The sequence below is a fragment of the Vipera berus genome (genome assembly GCF_964194415.1).
Source record: "Vipera berus genome assembly, chromosome: 3".
NCBI classification, from domain to species: domain Eukaryota; kingdom Metazoa; phylum Chordata; class Lepidosauria; order Squamata; family Viperidae; genus Vipera; species Vipera berus.
In genome coordinates, this window is record NC_138204.1 from 59342334 (window position 1) to 59359767 (window position 17434).

The 17434-nt window shown below is 39.6% G+C and overlaps 2 protein-coding genes across 2 annotated transcripts in view; both read left to right on the forward strand.

The window, feature by feature from the left end:
- Window positions 1-212: 212 nt before the first annotated feature.
- Window positions 213-11063, forward strand: NSUN4 (NOP2/Sun RNA methyltransferase 4). Its single transcript, XM_081322193.1, has 6 exons — window positions 213-770; window positions 2758-3140; window positions 3775-3929; window positions 5237-5391; window positions 8823-8947; window positions 10344-11063. Exons 1-6 carry the CDS (start codon window positions 654-656, stop codon window positions 10618-10620), a joined length of 1212 nt encoding a protein of 403 aa, XP_081178319.1. The 5' UTR covers window positions 213-653; the 3' UTR covers window positions 10621-11063.
- Window positions 11064-13510: 2447 nt separating this feature from the next.
- The window catches only part of LOC308665943 (fatty-acid amide hydrolase 1-like), a 32834-nt gene continuing 28910 nt past the window's right edge, over window positions 13511-17434 (forward strand). Inside the window, exons 1-3 of the mRNA XM_081324333.1 lie at window positions 13511-13726; window positions 15901-16014; window positions 17096-17236. Of these exons, the coding sequence (XP_081180459.1) occupies window positions 13559-13726; window positions 15901-16014; window positions 17096-17236 (423 nt within the window). The 5' untranslated portion in view covers window positions 13511-13558. The remainder of the gene's footprint in view (window positions 13727-15900; window positions 16015-17095; window positions 17237-17434) is intronic.

Consider the following 17434-nt stretch of genomic DNA (forward strand, 5'->3'; position numbering starts at 1 on the left):
AAAAAAAAAACATCGACGTCTCCTGTTATTTCATTGGTTTCTGCCACATACAGTAACACCTTTGTCGATGCGCAGAATTGCAACAGGTTGCAAAAGCAGTAAAATGGTCAAAAGCAGAGATGGATGAAAGAGGCAGAAAATACGTTAAATCGATTCACTGAAATCTTAGTCGGCATTGTAATATTCAATTAAATACAGATGGTTTTATGGCCAATATTCCATTTCTTGTTGAAACTAATTTGTCCACTGAATAACTTTTTAATATACAATTGCTGAGAGCCTGACATTTGGGAAAGGGCTTCTGGAAAAGCGCATTTTGCCTTTTGACCTTGCCGAGGAGCAATAAGCAGCCACTCACCGACCCGAATAAAACGTAAGCTGCTTGCCCCAAACTAAGCTACGTAGAGAAAGCGGATATGTAATTTCCTGGGCTTCCCCACTGAGGCACTGCCAATAACGTAAACACACTCGAAACGCCTGAAATTCCAAATGCAGCTGCTCGACTTCCGGTTACGTTGTTCCTGCGTGCGACGGAACGATTTTTGCGCGTCGACATCAACCAGGGGAGCTTAAAACAGTGTGGCTCTGAGGAGGCGGAGGAGTTGCTGCTGGACCGCCCGCCCACCCACCGGCCCTTGCTCCCGCAGTCGAGCATGGCGGTTGCGCAGCAGGCAAGGGGGAAGCGGTTCCTCCTGCAGTATCTGCGGAAAGCCTCGCCTTCGTTGTGTCTCTCGGCGCCTCGTCGGCATCGTCATTACAAGAAGAAATGGGTGGGTGAGGAGGAGGGAAGCGGGGCGCCACTAGTGCACGCTGTTCCGTTATCTCTCCCGCCTCATCAACATGCCAGCCCCTTAGCTAGAGCCCAGCCCCATCGCAAGCCCTTTGTGACCCCACCGAACCGTCTCGACCTAATCGCTCGTCCCTCCCCGGTTTTCTCTTATACCAGGGGTAGGCAACCTCGGCTCTTTTATGACTCATGGACTTCAACTCCCAGAATTCCTGAGCCAGCATAGCTGACTCAGGAATTCTGGGAGTTGAAGTCCATGAGTCATAAAAGAGCCGAGGTTGCCTACCCCTGTCTTATACGCTTTATTGATTGATTGATTGATTGATTGATTGATTGATTGATTTGATTTGATTTGTATACCGCCCTTCTCCCTAAGGACTCAGGGCGGTGAACAGTGACATAAATAACAGAATGCACAAATACAGATATTGAAAACAAATTAAACCCTAATTTTGCCCAAATGCAGAAGATAGTTATCTTAAAACAATAATTAAAACAGAACCCGTCAGACCAGACCGGATTGCTTAAACAGATGCTTCCCACCCTTTCTTTCCTCTCTTTACTAGAATTAACCCTTCGCTGATCGTATTAGACAAGTGTTTCTCAAACTTGGCCACTTTTAAGATCTGTGGGTTTCAATTTTCACAGTATTCTCCTGCATGGCTAGCTGGAGAATGGGGGGAGTTGGAAGTCCTCACATCTTAAAAGTGGCCAAGGTAGAAAAACCACCATAGGTTATAGCCTCAAATTTTCTCTTTCTTAAGATATTGGATCATGCCCTCTTGGTGATTTAAAGGAAAACCCGTTTTTCCAAATGGAAGGAATGGTCTTAAACACTTTGAAATACAGTATGATGATTGAGTAACTTTGTATTGTATTATGCTGATTATTCTGTCTAAACAAATGTATCTCCTGAAGCCCAGTCGGATGCATGATTTTTTTTTGGAAGTAAGTCCCAAGGAATTTTATTACTGAGTTATCAAGTGTTACAAAACTAGCCCATATCATTTTATTTAAATAGACTGAAATGTGCAGTGTTTAAAGCCAGATTATAGTCTTTTATCAGTAATCTAAGTTTGGCTTCTTTTATTGATGTTCTTTATTAAAGGAGATGTGTATCTTGGGGGTAAGAGGATTTCCCCCTGTTTTGATTTAGATATGTGAAATATAATGTGATAAATAATTTCAGCAATTGTTGCAATTAAAGCATATTCATTTAACATATAGTTTAACTCAGTTGACTGAATTTGACTCTTGGAATACAGATAATTCTCAGCTTACAATTACAATTGAGCCCAAAATTTATGTTGCAAAGTGAAACATTTGTTAAGTGAAGTTTGCCCCCATTTTATGACCTTTCTTGCCAGAGTTCTTAAGTGAATCACTGTAGGTGTTCAATTAGTAACACAGTTGTTAAGGGAATCTAGTTTTCCCATTGACTTTGCTTGTCAGAAGGTGGCAAAAGGTGGTCACATGATCCCAGGACACTGCATCCATTATAAATATGAGTCAGTTGCCAAGTGTCTTAAATTTGATCACATAACCATGGGGATGTTGCAGTGGTCATAAGTGTGAAAAACGGTCATAAGTCACTTTTTTCAGTGCCATTGTAACTTTGGACATTCACTAAACAAACTGTTGTAAGTCATTGAGTACCTGTACAGGTTTTCTTGCAGAAGAAAACTTCTAGAGTATCTTCTTGCCTATAAAGAGGGAAGGCGTGGAGTTGATAATCTGGGTTTTTCTTAGTTCAAAGTAAGTAGAAAATAGTGGTGTGGGCCTAGCTTCATCATTACAGTATTCATTCACATTTATCAACCATGTGGGGCATTGCATGTTGAAGTATGTCTATTCTATGTGTACGAGGGAGAACACAGTAGGCAATCCCAGTTTTGAAATATGGCTTTTTCATTATCAGTGATAACTATAAAATGTTCTCCATTGGATGATTTATTTTTATTCTTATATAGGCAGCCACTGCTCCTCAGGCAAATAATACCAGAGTGGCTCTCCAGGTCTTCGACATGAACTATGGAGACCAATTTGGCAGCCTCTGGCCTTCAATTCGCATCAGTCTCCTGTCAATGCAAAAATATGGGGCCCTAGTCAACAATTTCTCTGATGTAGAGCAGGTCATTCAGAGTCTAGAAAACCTCAATGCAGTAGATTTCATCCAAGAATCTCAGGAAGTAATTGATTCCTCCATTGAAGATGATGACAGTGTGCCAACTTCATCTCCCCAAATCCATTCAGAACTTTCAAAGACTCGGGCACAATATTTTCCTTCTGTCAGTCCTAACATCAAATGTTACACATTCCCTAAAGGAGACATCAATTGTTTTCGTCAAGCCAGGTATGAATTTGTTGGATTTTTAGAACGCTTATAAAATTTTCCTGAAATAGCCATTTTCTGTTCTTCTTAAGCTTGCTGTTTTGCTTCAGAGAGTTTTTTTTTTAATTTAGTAAAATAAATAGAAGACAAAAGAACAAAAAGGTCTTGTGCTTTTTAAATTTATTTTCCCCTGGCTGCAACATCAAAAATGCACTATTATAGATCATATATTTATTTTAGCATGTATGTGTCATTTTCCTAAGCCTGACCAAGGCAGTTGATAAAAGGTTCAAAATAGAACACCTATTATAATTGTAGTCTATAAAATCAAAACTTCGAATACACTAAATCTTCCAAAGTATTATATTAGCAATAGTTGAGATGCATATTTATTCTCTAAACCTAAGGCAAGACACTTGTGGTATAAATAATTCTCTGCCCCAACCAGAATAGACAATCAGAAAAGATGGATGCTGATCTATTAATATTTGGATGGCCTAGTATACTTGGTTTTGTATAAAATCAAACAGAAAAAAGTTAAATATGAAACACAAAAAGGTGGCAGAAAACTCTTTTTCAAGATACAGTTGTGTGTGTGTATGTGTCCATTTGCAATGCTTGTACGTTTCATCTAATATATTTCTTTGACTTGCAGACCAGACATCGTAGGACTTCTTGGTTACTATCTCCTGGATGCTGCCTCGATTTTACCTGTTTTGGCTCTCAATGTACAGCCTGGAAGCATGGTCCTTGATCTTTGTGCAGCCCCAGGTGGGAAGATGCTGGCACTTTTACAGACTGGGTGTTGTTGTAAGTAACATGATTTACTAATGTTGCTTTTCCAAGTTTAGATATTTCATTTGTAGTATAGGCAGAAGAGTTGCTGAAACTGTTCTTTTGGAGTTTTACATGGAATAAATCCTCATCTTTCAAATTTGGCAATTTTAAGACAATGTGGATTTCAGATCCCAGAATTCCCCAGCCAGTATGGCTTATATTCTTGTGAAAATATACTTCTCATTTGGAATATAGAGTTGGGAATATTACAACACGTTATGTGCATATTGATTGACAAGTGATAGCCTCCCATAACAATGCACAAAATTGACTTTCACTTTTATACATGGAGTGCTACAGCCTTGTGGTTTTTGTGTGTGTGTGTGGTTTTTTTGCCACTTGTAGGCTGTCATTCCAGTGAAAGATTTTGGAGGAGAAGATGCTCATATGCTTTTTCTTTGGAGAAGGGCCACATAGCTCAGGTGTAGAAAATATGTTTTGCATGGGAAAACTCACAAATTTCATTCCTGCTACTTTCAGCTGGTACAGGAAAACTCACTGCAAACACTTCTACCAGGCAGTGTAGAAAATATGTAATAGGTAAGTTGTTTTGTCTCGGTAAAAAGTATCTTTTACTGCAATTTTCCAAGGCGCAAGCAGTTGGAACACTAAAAAAAATTGAATAAAATAAAATAAAAATAATTCCTTAAAATAGTAAAAAATAAGACATAAAAGACTAAGATCCCCACCAACATAACCACCAGTTCCCCTGCTTGCTATGGCTTCTGGTCATGCAAAAATGATCTTTGTGGTACATTGATTTCTTTCTTTCTTGAATATATGTGCATCTCACGTAAGTAATTCTTGACTCAAAGATTCATACATTGTATCATGGCTACAGTCATAGTAACTTAAATCATAAATGGTTGTAGTCTGATGTGTGAATTTACTCAAGATCCAGAGGCAATCTAGATTCCACTAAGGCGTTCGCATTTGCATCCTCAGCCAGAGGATGGCAATAATCTCAACCAAAGAGACATAACGTTCAGATAGATTATTTTTTATGAGAGTATATCTGGTGACAAGTCAACGGACAATTCTTCAGTTTCCTTCTCTATTACTTTGTCTGAATAGATGACATTGGTTTGATAGACAAGATAGCTATATGTACTTGTGAGTAAGTAGGAAAAGGGTGAAAGAGAATGATCTATAGATACTTGAGAGAGATTGCACACATTACATAGCAAGATAGCCATCATTTCTATGTAAATTTATATCTGTTATTGAAAGAATCTGAGATACGCTGTCCTTGGTTTAAGCGTCTGTTCTTCTTGAAATAGGTGAGCTGACAGCCAATGATCTCTCTACTTCTCGGACTGTCCGGCTACGTAATGTCCTCCGCAGCTATCTCCCCAAAGAGATCCAAAATGTAGTGCGGGTTACCTCGTGGGATGGAAGAAATTGGTCCCAGACAGAAACAGGCACTTATGATAAGGTAAGTATCATTCTAATTCTTGCTACTGGAAATTGAAACACTTTTATTTCTTAAAAAACCAGGATATCATTTAGATTTTTTTTTCATTTCTTGTACAGAATAGTCCTTGCCCCTTTACTAGATCATCTCTAGAATTCTCCCTTGAGTGGTAGTAAGTTTATAGCCAAGACTGATACAGCAAGTTTTTGGAGTTTTTAATCTTAAAATTAACAGTTAATATCCATTTAAGAATGCTGTAATAAAAAGCCGTGATCATCTATCCTGGATTATTTGTACCCTGCAATCAGTAACATGGCTTGATTTAGTTCCCGATGAAACTACTGTAATACCTTCAGATGCAGCAGCAGAAGCCAATCCCTCCAACCCAAAGTAATACCTATTTTAAGTTTACTGTATCAGTTACCAATCAGCTTCTATACTGAATTCAAATGCTCAATATTATCTTTAAAACCCTACAGGGCATAACACTTGAGTTAGCTCAAGCAGTGCTTTGTCAGAATAGAACTTGCTTGCTTGATCTAGTCATCTAGAGGAGGGGTCCCCAACCACCGGTCCGTGGGCCAGTACCAGGCCGTGGCATGCCAGCAACTGGGCCACAATAATAAGCAAAGCCCCATCCATGAGATGCAAGCAGCACACAAAACTACGCACCCTCTGGTCCATGGAAAAACCTCTCTCCACGGAACTGGTCCTTGGTGCCCAAAAGGTTGGGAGCCTCTGATCTAGACCAGTGGTCTCCAACCTTCCTGGCTCTGCAGATTGGCCCCTGTAGTGGTAGTGGTGGGGGGAAGGGGATGGTTTTGGGTGTATGCCTGCTGCTTGGCAAATGGAGCTTCACAAACTTGTCCATTGCTTGCATGGCACAATTCCCAACAGGCTGTGGACTGGTACCAATCCACGGACCAGGGGTAGTTGTTCCAAGTTTATTCAGAAAACTCCACAGCAGTCTGGTCTGCGCTTGCGGCGCTGGCGGACATGCACGGAAAGCTCTTCTCCCTGCTGCCCAGTTTTCCTCTGTTGGGAGACCCTGAAAAGTGAGAAGGCCCTCCGACTGATCGCGGAGGGGCAGTAGCCCCTCCGTTTGATCCAGAGCAGCTCCTCTGGACTGACGAAGAAAAGATCGGCCATCAACATGGCCGACCATCAAGCCGTACCAGCCAAAAGCCAAAAGCACTAACAAGCAGGACAAACGCAATGCGGAGGAATTGGGTGAGACCCTACCTTTCTTATTTCCCCAATTACTTTCCTGTGGGAGCTTTTTGAAAATTTCTTCCTCCCCCCCCCCCTTGGAAGAGCAGCGTCTGCCTACTTGGGGATTTAAAGCTTTGAAAAGAAGAAGAAAAATATAACTAAAATTAAATAATTAAAAATTAGACTTGCTCTTTTTGGACATTTGAAGTCCCAAAAAGTTCTTATTTCTATGGGGACCTACTACCTTATCCACTTGTTAAGCTGAAAAAAAAGAGGAAAAGTCTAAACTGGATAAAAGATTAACTGGAGGTTGGAAAAGGATTTTATATGCTACTGAGGACACCTTGTGGCAAAGGCTGGTACAGCAAGGAAATTTACTTTCTACAGTGAGACCTGGCTACAGTCTAGCTGTCCTTGGCATTATCTAAAAAGATAAGAATTTGAAACAGCTGGCAGAGAAAACAACTCCCAGGAATAGTGGAGGTGGACATTCACTGACTTTTATTAAAAATAGCCTCCACTAAAGAACTGTCTATAAACACCTTTGAAATGGAGGAATACTATCCACAACTTAATTATAAACTTATACTTGAAACAATCCTTGAAATTACTGAGCATACGAAAGCTAGACTGAAAGACAAAGGTGCCAGCCTAAATTTACAAAATGAAGCCCTGATTCCAACTAACGAATCTACAATCCAAAAAGCAACAAAAGAGGAAGAAATTAATACCAAGACACTTTAAAGAACAACAAGTACAATCTATTGAGACCTTCGATAGCCAAACCCTGATCTCAACTATAGAAGCTGTAACTCAAAAAACAACACAAACTGAAGAAAACAACATTAAGATGGAGAGCTCTAAAGACTTACAACCACAACTTATTAAAAACGTAGACAACCATACAATAATTACAACACTGGATATGACCTCTCACTCAAGCCAGATGAAACCGGAAGAAGAAGACCAGACTGAACTGATGACAAATATACTGATCCAAACACTGAAACGTGAACTATTAGAACAGCAATTTAATGACTACAAAAATCCTTTGAAAAATTGACAACTGGATGGTCTCCCTTGATTCAAATAATTTGTAGGAATGAAGGGAGATACATTTGAGGATTTAAAGGCTCTGGTATGGAAGCCTGTCTGGCACAGAAAGCCAGAATTAGATTATTATTATTTTTTAAAAAAGTTTTTTTTTCCTTTCTTTATCTATAATGGAAGAGCCTAAAATGTCAATGGGTCAAGGGGAGACTTTGAAAGATCTTATTTGATTTAATATTTAGGATTTAGACTTACAAGGGAAATTAAAATTACCTATTAGAATATAGTTTTGAATTAAAATATGGAAGTTGGATTGAGATAATAAAGGATACTTTACTAGTAAGTGATGAGGTACTAGGATGACAAATAGAATATATTTGTGAAATATGTATCTAACTATGTAATATGTGTATTTTAGATATGACAACCATTATTTAATGAAATAGGGGAAATTTGGGTCACCCGAAACTTAAATACTACGAATCTTAAAGGCTAAATTTGAGCACTGTAATTGAAAATGGGTAAAATTTTAAAAAACAGGACATGATAACTATAACTAAAAATATATTGATAAATATTTTAACTGATTGTGCTATAACTAGAAATGTATTAACTTGATTGTGACATAGTAATTATGGGAAACAAAGAGGAAACTTTTAGACGATTTAACCTGAGATAGGCACAAATGATTTTGTTACTGGACTATTGTTTACCCAATCACCACGTGGCTTTCTAAATATTTTGATATATTTATGTAAAGTTGGAAAATTAATAAAACTTGTTTTTTTTAAAAAAAAGAAAACTTCACAGCAGACCAGAAATGTGAACCTTGGTTTCCCAGTCCTGGTCTAGCACAGCAGCCATAGCACCATAATGACTTTGAGCATTTGCTTACATACATTGGATCGAAGAGTAGTTATTGCTATAACTAGAATTGCAAGAGATGGTCAGTATTCCTGTCATATTTTTTTTTCAAAACAACCCGACAACCTGTTTTTTTCAATTTCTAAAACAAAGGAAGAAAAATAACAAATTTCTAGTTTGTAGTATGGTGGAAAACCAGCTTCAAAACTTTCCTTGGCTTTTCACTGTACATGGAAATAAATTAAGTGTCTAACCTAAACTTGTCTTTAATGTAAAGAAATTGTGTAGAAATTTACCAGAGGGAATATTTGTTTGGTTCCATTTAGGTACTTGTTGACGTACCATGTACAAATGATCGAAAGTCAGTCTTGGAAGAAGATAACAATATCTTCACATATGCAAGAAAAGGGGAACGTCAGATGTTGCCAATGCTCCAGCTGCAACTACTCATGTGAGTGATTTTGACATGTCAAAAACATTCTTGAATGCTCCAGATAGCTCAAAAACATTTTGTTCCTCTCTTGCTCTGGACCATGCAATTCCAAAGATGGTCTTGCAATTTCCAGAAGTAGAGCCTGTGAACAGGGATTTTATTTATGATGTTCCAGTTACAAGACACATCAAACAGTTTAAATTCAGAGGATTTACTTCCATAAATCAATGAATTCCTCTGAGAACAGAAGTTGGAATTAAAATTATTGGAATAAATATTAGTAGCCCCAGATATGCTCGTGATAATTAATGGCTAGAAGTGAGGAAGACTAAATCACATGTTGAAGATAAAAGATGGGAGTAGAAAAGCCAGTCTGATGCTTGGTGTGTTTTTTCTTCAAACAAACAAACAAACCCAACACTAAAATTGTGTCAACGTCTAGTGTCAACCCACTGCCCATAGGCAGAGAAGTAGTAACACACATTATTTTCCTAGGGTCAAAACTGCACACAGATGGTTTCTGTAACCATAAGAAAAAAGATGTCTGCTACTTAGGAGAAAAATTATGGCAAATCTACAGTAGATAAACATATTTATAGAGACACTTTACTGCCATCCATGGTACATGTTATCAGGCAAGTCTTCCCAATCATAAGATGGCTGTCATAAATTCAAAACAAAAAAAATCTATGCTTTTTAACTGTGAAGCTGCAGAAGATTGTTGGGAATATCTTAATTGGCAAGAAGAATCAATACTAGATAAAATAAAACCAGCTTCAAAAAAAATCAACAATCCTGGTGATTTATTATCCACTGGGTGACAAAGAGCTTGAAGTGATGGAATGACCAAACAACTAAAATATTACCCATTATGAATCTGCAGTTTTAACTGCATTAATATTTTTATACCCAGGAGTCTTCTACTCTTGAACTAGATTCTTTGAAAATTCCATCATACTCAATTATGTTTTTTCATTATGTGATGGCTGGGGTAAACAATACTGCTGGCAAGGATTTCATTCTCTTTGGCTGGAGGTCAGATTTGAATTTTGAGAAAATGAGGTTGGACTGGCATAAGTATGCAGGGGCTTCCCATTCCCAAATTTGCTGAATGCTGGTGTACCTCGTAACAAAAAAAAGGCAAGTGTAACAGACAGGATTCCATGGGAGGTGCCTGGATGCCTGTAAGCATTATTTCTAGGAACTCAGTAAATTAATGACATATTAACAAGGCAGAGAAAGGAGAATTGATTTTGTGTATATCTGGGGCCCAAAATACAGTGTAGGCCTAGGGTAAGGATTCCATGTACGTTCTTAGATTGGCATACGGTGTATGCATCACTCTGTAGAATAAGTGGGCCAATACAATTGAGTCATCCCCTCCAATAATTTCTTTCCTTTTTTTTTTCTTCAGAGCTGGAGTACTTGCTGCTAAGCCAGGAGGAGAGGTGGTATATTCCACATGCTCTCTGTCTGAGCTCCAAAATGAGTATGTGGTTGAGAGAGCTGTGGAGTTACTAAACATCCAGTACAGCATCAATGTGACAGTAGAAGACTTGAGGCATTTTCGGAGACTGTTCCAAAACACATTTTCTTTCTATTCAAATTGTAGAGTTGGAGAACTTATCCTGCCCCACCTCACAGCTAACTTTGGACCCATGTATTTTTGCAAATTGCACAGAATGAATTAGGAAGAACAGTGTATTATTAAATATCTCTTCAAAAGATGAAATGGAATTTACAAAAAGCCACAGACATTTTATTTTGTAGCTTACATGCCTGAGCCCTTTACATGTCATTCAATGCTTGTTTTTTGCAAGGAAGTACTTCTTGCATGGGCAGTCTAACTGTAGAGATGGAGGTCAAGGATATGAAGGGACTGTGTGCAGCAAACTGCCTGCCTTAGTATCCTGTTATCCGCATGTCTATGAGCTCATTCCAATTAGCACCGCCAAGGACTGCCAGGAACCTGCTAGATATGAGAGATTCTGCCCTGGCTGGGATGTTTGGATGTTCTCTAAGATTGACTAGGGAGTACACCAATAAACAATGCTTTTGCTGTGTGTTATTTCCTGCTTGTTAAAACTGTATAAAAGACAATAAACTCTGCATAGGCAGACAGACATTTTGGACACCCTGTGATGACTGGTCCCTGAATCCCACATCTAACCAGATAGAAATTCCATCTACGTGCTACTAATAAGTTGCATTTAAAAAAGGTAAAGGTTCCCCCGCACATGTGTGCTAGTCGTTTCCGACTCTAGGGGCCGGTGCTCATCTCCGTTTCATAGCCGAAGAGCCAGCGCTTGTCCGAGGACATCTCCGTGGTCATGTGGCCGGCATGACTAGACGCCAAAGGCGCACGGAACGCTGTTACCTTCCCACCGTAGTGGTCCCTATTTTTCTACTTGCATTTTTACATGCTTTCGAACTGCTAGGTGGGCAGAAGCTGGGACGAGTAACAGGCGCTCACTCTGCTACGCGGCACTCGGGATTCGACCCGCCAAACTGCCGACCTTCCGATCGACAAGCTCAGCGTCCTAACCCACTGAGCCACCGCGTCCCTAAAGTTGCATTTACATACATCTAATTATATAAATATTTGTGTGCTTGCATTACAGTCTTGAGTTATACTGTATACATTAGAAAATATCCAGCTGGGCAGTATTCAGATGTAGGAGGGCTTCAGGTTTCAGAAAACTTTATACCATGGTATAAAATAAAATAAAACCTAGACTGCTGGCTTTGATTAAACCCCTTTACACAAGTACGTGTCTGAGGGTGTGGTATGGGGTTAGTGGGGCTCTGACTAACGATTCACACAAATAAAGGAGTAAGGCAAGGGTGTATCCTGGCCCCATTATTATTTAGTTATCAATGATTTGCCAGAGATAATGAAGGATCCAATGGTACATATGCCAATGATCCTAAATACTGTATCAGCTTGCTCTATGGTGAAGATAAGGTTTTATTATTGTATTCACAAGTAGTATTACGTAGGCTATTAAGAAGATTCAGCTCTTATTGCCAGGATACATCTCTAACCATTAGCAAATCTAAATTAAAAAAATGGTGTTTGGAAAACATCAACAGAGACATAGATGGCAATTAGAAGGTGAACCAGTTGAACAGGTTAACACCTTTGTACATTTAGGCATAACTTTTTCCAAGACTGGATCTTGGGTAAGCTTTCATGTGTTAAATATCTATGGAGATTCTTAATCCAGGTCATGGTTGTCCCAAAGGTGCTTTTCAAAAGGCAATTGGCCTTTCTTGTGTTATTTTTCTTTGAAAACATTTTGCTTCTCATTCAAGAAGCTTCTTCATTTCCTGAACTGAATAGAATGGAATGGAACTGAACTCCAGAACTTAAGAAGTTTCTTAGATAAGAAGTGAAACATTTTCAAATAAAAAAACACACACAAGAAAGTCCAGTTGAAAAGCACCTTTGGGACTTTCATCTGTTATTTCTTGTCTTGACCTCAGGTGCTTTGGAGAATAGGTTTAGAATTGAATAGAACTGGAAGGGACCTTGGAGGCCTTCTAGTCCAGCCCCCTGCTTGAGCAGGAGAACCTATACCATTTCAGATAAGTTACTGTCTACTCTCTTAAAAAATCTCCAGTGATGGAGTGTCCACAATTTCTGAAAGTTGATCCCTTCTCTTTGACAGCCCCTCAAATATTGGAATACTGCTATTATGTCACCCCTGGTCCTTCTCTTCATTAGACTGGACATTTCCAGTTTCCGTAACCATTCATTATATGGTATAGTCTCCACCCCGCAATCATCTTTGTTCCTCTTCTTTGCACTCTTTCTAGAATATCAACATCTTTTTTTTGGTATTGTGGTAACCAAAGCTGGATGTAGTATTCCAAGTGTGGTCTTATCAGTACAGTATAAATCAGTACTGTGATCTTGATATTATCCCTAGGATTGCGTTGACTTTTTTGGCAGCTTTAGCACATTGCTGGCTCATACTAAAGTGATGGTTAATGTACTAGACTCTAGACCAGGGGTAGGCAACCTCGGCTCTTTTATGACTCGTGGACTTCAACTCCCAGTATTCCTGAGTCAGCATAGCTGACTTGAACTCCCAGAATAGCTGACTCAGGAATTCTGGGAGTTGAAGTCCACGAGTCATAAAAGAGCCGAGGTTGCCTATCCCTGCTCTAGACCATAAAATTGGGGCCAAATTCCTAATTCCCACGGATTTTCCTTTTTTTTTTGGAGCTATATTTGATAATTAACAATTCAGCTGTGTTGGGGGGGGCTGAAAGTTTCCGTCTATTTTTTTTTGGGGGGGGGGAAATGCTCGAAAAAGTGGCTCCTTTATAAACTAAGAATCGAAGTATTAGGCTATTAGCGAAACTTTCTCAAACAGCTGTATTGTATAACCATGTTTTCACCAAAAGAGCATTTGTGGCTAACAAGCTAATTTCGAAGGAAAGGGCGTGGGAACCAAATGAAAAAGTTTGCGGTGCACGCCACTTCGGGTTGCGTGCGAAGGCACCTTCTCCGTAAAAGACTTTGCAGGGGGGCGGAGTTTCGCATTTTTGCACAGAGCGGAGTAGGAGGAGTCGGAGTACAAAAGCCACCGACGCGCTGCGGACTGCCGTTCGGCAATAAGGATGATTGTATCTCTGGTTTCGGCTTTCCTGGGCTGCTCGCTAGCGACCCTCCTCCTGCTGAAATGGCGGAGGAGGCGGCAGGTCCAAGGCAAGATAGCCAAGGCGAGGAGCCGGCGGCAGCGCGCGTTCGAGCAAATGGGAAGAGCCGCTCAGCGCTTCCAAGAGCAGGTCGGGGGAAGCCGTTTTGGTGTGGTTTTTTTCTCTCTCTCTCTCTCGCCCCCCCAGCTCTGCCAGCTCGAGAAAGTCTGTGCAACAAGCAGACATCCATCCCCACGTTCACAGACATAGGGAGAGGCAAAGAGGGGTACGCTTCGAAATGGGGATGGACTTGCTCCGGGAGATTTTACTTTCTTGCAGTCTTTTTTAAAGGAACCAAGCTTATCTAATAAAAACAATTCTAGTTTGCATTTTATCTGATTATAATATTAGTCACCGTATGCAGACTTGTAAACTTGCCTGTGCTTGTTGTGTATTTCATCGTAGAGTCAAGGTTTTGATTTGAGTGAAAGGCTGTTTTCAGTTTCACAATTAAAATGAAGACTGTGGAAAGAAAAAGTCTTCATCAAGATCCAGTCCATGCTGGGAATAATCAAAATGGAGACTGCATTAAAAAGAGGATTGGGGTTCATTGAAGAGCAGAGCCAGACAGAAGGCTCTGGCAAAAGTGACCACATGTAGTAGGGAGTGGTGGGTTTTTATACCTTCTTGAGCTTTTGTTTGGAGTTGTTCCTGTGGCATGAACTTTGACCTGAGTCTAATTGTGCCTTTCTGGTATTCTGAGGGTGGTGGGTTAATCCTATTATGTCCCAAGGGTCAATCCTGCTTCCCTGGAGCTAGCTAGGCTGATGACTCTTAGATTTTTGGTGTGAGGGATTGTTGATTTTAGGGATCTTTCTTCCTAATCCCAGTTTCCTGACTCATCTTTCTGACAAGAGTGTTTAAATGCATTTTTACTTTTACTATTTATCCATGTAATCATCAGTGACTCTGTTTCTTGATACATTTGGTATATTTACTCTTTCTTAGGCAGTATAGGTAGTCTTTGACTTATGCCTGGTCACTTAGCGACCGTTTGAAGTTATGACAGATGCCCCTAAAAGCTACTTGTGACCCGGTGTTAAAGTTATGGCTGCTGTAGCACCCCTGCAATAATTTACCCACCCATCCTGTCCTATTGAGTCCCTGCAGCCAGATATCCTTCCAAGGGAGATCAACTGGTTGTTGCTGGCTGGAGCTTGCAAGTCTCCAGGGTCCTTTTCACACAGCAGTACCCAACTTACTATCCCCTTCTTAGCAGCTTCTGAGAGAGGCACCCGGCCCAATATAGGATCAGCTTTCTTACAGAGCCAGCCTGCAAAGCAGGTGTTGTTCTTGTGAACCTGTAAGGGGACTGCCTTTTTAAAGAGGCTCCACAAACTCCCCAAACAAATGTCCCAAAGATGCTTTTTTCACAAGGCAACTGGACTTTGTTTTTCCTTGAAGAAGTTTAGCTTCTCAGCCAAGAACCTTCTTCAGAACTAACCCATCTTCTTGGATGAGAAGAAGCTTCTTGGATGAGAAGTGAAATGTCTTCAAGGAAAAACAACGTACAATTGCATTTTGAAAAAAAAGCATATTTGGGACAACCATGACCTGGATGACTGACAATCTTCATAAACATTCCCCAAACAAATGGAGCCTCCTTAAATCTCTTTAATCCCCACAGTCACATGATCAAACTTGCTGTCCCTTCCCTTTCTTGCTCTTCCCTTCCCCCTCCCAACAGACAGTAGGCAGTTGCTGCTGGATGAGAAAGGAAGCACAGGATTGTGAGACTGGCTGGGAAACTGTCATGGAACATTGAAAATGAAGATCATGTGACTGCACCAGCAGCCAGTAGCAGTTACAGCTTCCCCAAATTTTAATATGTTGAGAATCGGGTTCCAGATTTTGGACACATTCTGTCAATTAGCCCATTTGAGGTACCTTGCTTCAAAAACTGTTGCCCTATGGTGCACCATTTTGCCCAGTTAAAGATCATAAGTGTTTTTAGGAATATATAGATAAACTGATGGTAATGTATTAATACTTTCCTAATTATCCTGTGTTTAATCGCTGCCAAAAATGTGACTGAGCAAGAATTGCATTAATATTTTTCCTGAAACACACATTTTACATCTATAAGGTCAAATCTGCTTAGCATTGTTTTTAATAAGGATCAGAGCATCAGTTACAGGACTGATTAGTTTATACTGAACTTACCTTCAGCTATATTGCAAAAATCCTAAATTTTTATAGATAGATTATATAAGTATCTAAAAGAAGCAGTGTTTTATTATACATGAGGATTTTTTCTCTTTCAGAATCCAAATCACCAACCAGAACCTATTTTATCACTGAGTTTGCCTGAACTCTGTCAGAAACTTGAAGATGGTTCACTCACACCTGAGAGTGTTGTCTACACCTATGTGGACAAGGTGGGGCATCATTCCCTAAGTTAACAAAAATGAGAACTATGTTTGGATAGGATTATTATGATTCAAGCTGAAATTTCCTGAGGATCCATAAACATGTGTAAAAAGTAGATTTGAAAATTGTTTTAGGAATCTGCATATTTCTTGTGGGTCACACATATTTCTACGGCATCTTCTTTGCTGTTGCTGTTATAAGGGTCTCAGTGGTGTTAGCAAATTTATCTCTCCTGCATAGAAAGCATTTTGTCAGTGTAGCAACAAACTTCATAAACACATTCTCTGGGTAATTATTCAGAAAAAAACACTCAAGTTCAGTGGTTAAATACTGCAAGATAGAAGTACATAGTTTGTTTCTCCAAAAAAGCCAACAATGAATAATCTTTTCAAGCTTTAAATCTATTAATCAAGAAATAATTTGATAATAAATACATAGAAATGAAACTTCTAGCAAGGAAGAACAAATTGGCCTATACCAGAAATAGAACCAAAGTAGCAATACCTACCTGACCTTGGAAGGTTCAGCAGAATGAAAGCTGCTTTTAGTATTTGGGTGGGAGAACAAAAGGAAAACTTAGGGCTGTAAGCTAGTTTAGTTTGGCAAACTGAAAAAATGTCCTAGAAGAAGACAGTAATAATATTCCATATAGTTACCAAAACCAGCTATTAAATGTGATCGTGAAACATAAAGAGCTGACCTTGATTCAAAGGCTCAAGCAAGAATCTTTTTTATTTTTTTATTTTTTAACCTTCTGAGACTGATATATATCTGCTGGGGGGAAAATTTTACCCTGGAATATTCAGAGCCTACTTAGCTTCTAACATTGGGTCGCTCCGGTTCATTGGCATTGAACAATAATGCCCATGTAGAAAAGAATTAGTTACCTTTTTGAGGAAAAGAAATGGGTAACGTAACTCACAAGAGAAATTAAAAAAGGTAGAGGAAGCAATTCTCTTCAGGCATGAGGTAGTTTTGTAGACCAAACGGACTTGCCTTCGAGTTTGTTTGTTTTTCTTCTCCTCTTGTAAAGGTGGGCTTCATTTCACAGGAGAAATGAAGAGATTGTCTTTCCCTGCTTTTTTCTAGGCCTTGAGAGTGACTGCAGATGTCAACTGCATAGTTGATTACATAGCAGAGGAATCCCAGCTTCTGTGTATGAACAGCGAAGGGAAAAAGGGCTTGCTCTATGGAGTTCCCGTCAGCATAAAGGACTCCATTGACTGCAAGGTATTGCAGGGGTGGGCCTGGAGTGGGTATGCAGAGCTCTTGTGTGGCTAAAGAACAGGTAGATGCACAACTTGTTTGCCATTATATGATAAGGAGCATCTTGGCTTTGGACCTAAATTGCTTCGAGCAGGTACTATATATGTTAATATGAGATCATCTTTCAATCTGCCTGTATCTAATAGCCCAAATCACTTAATG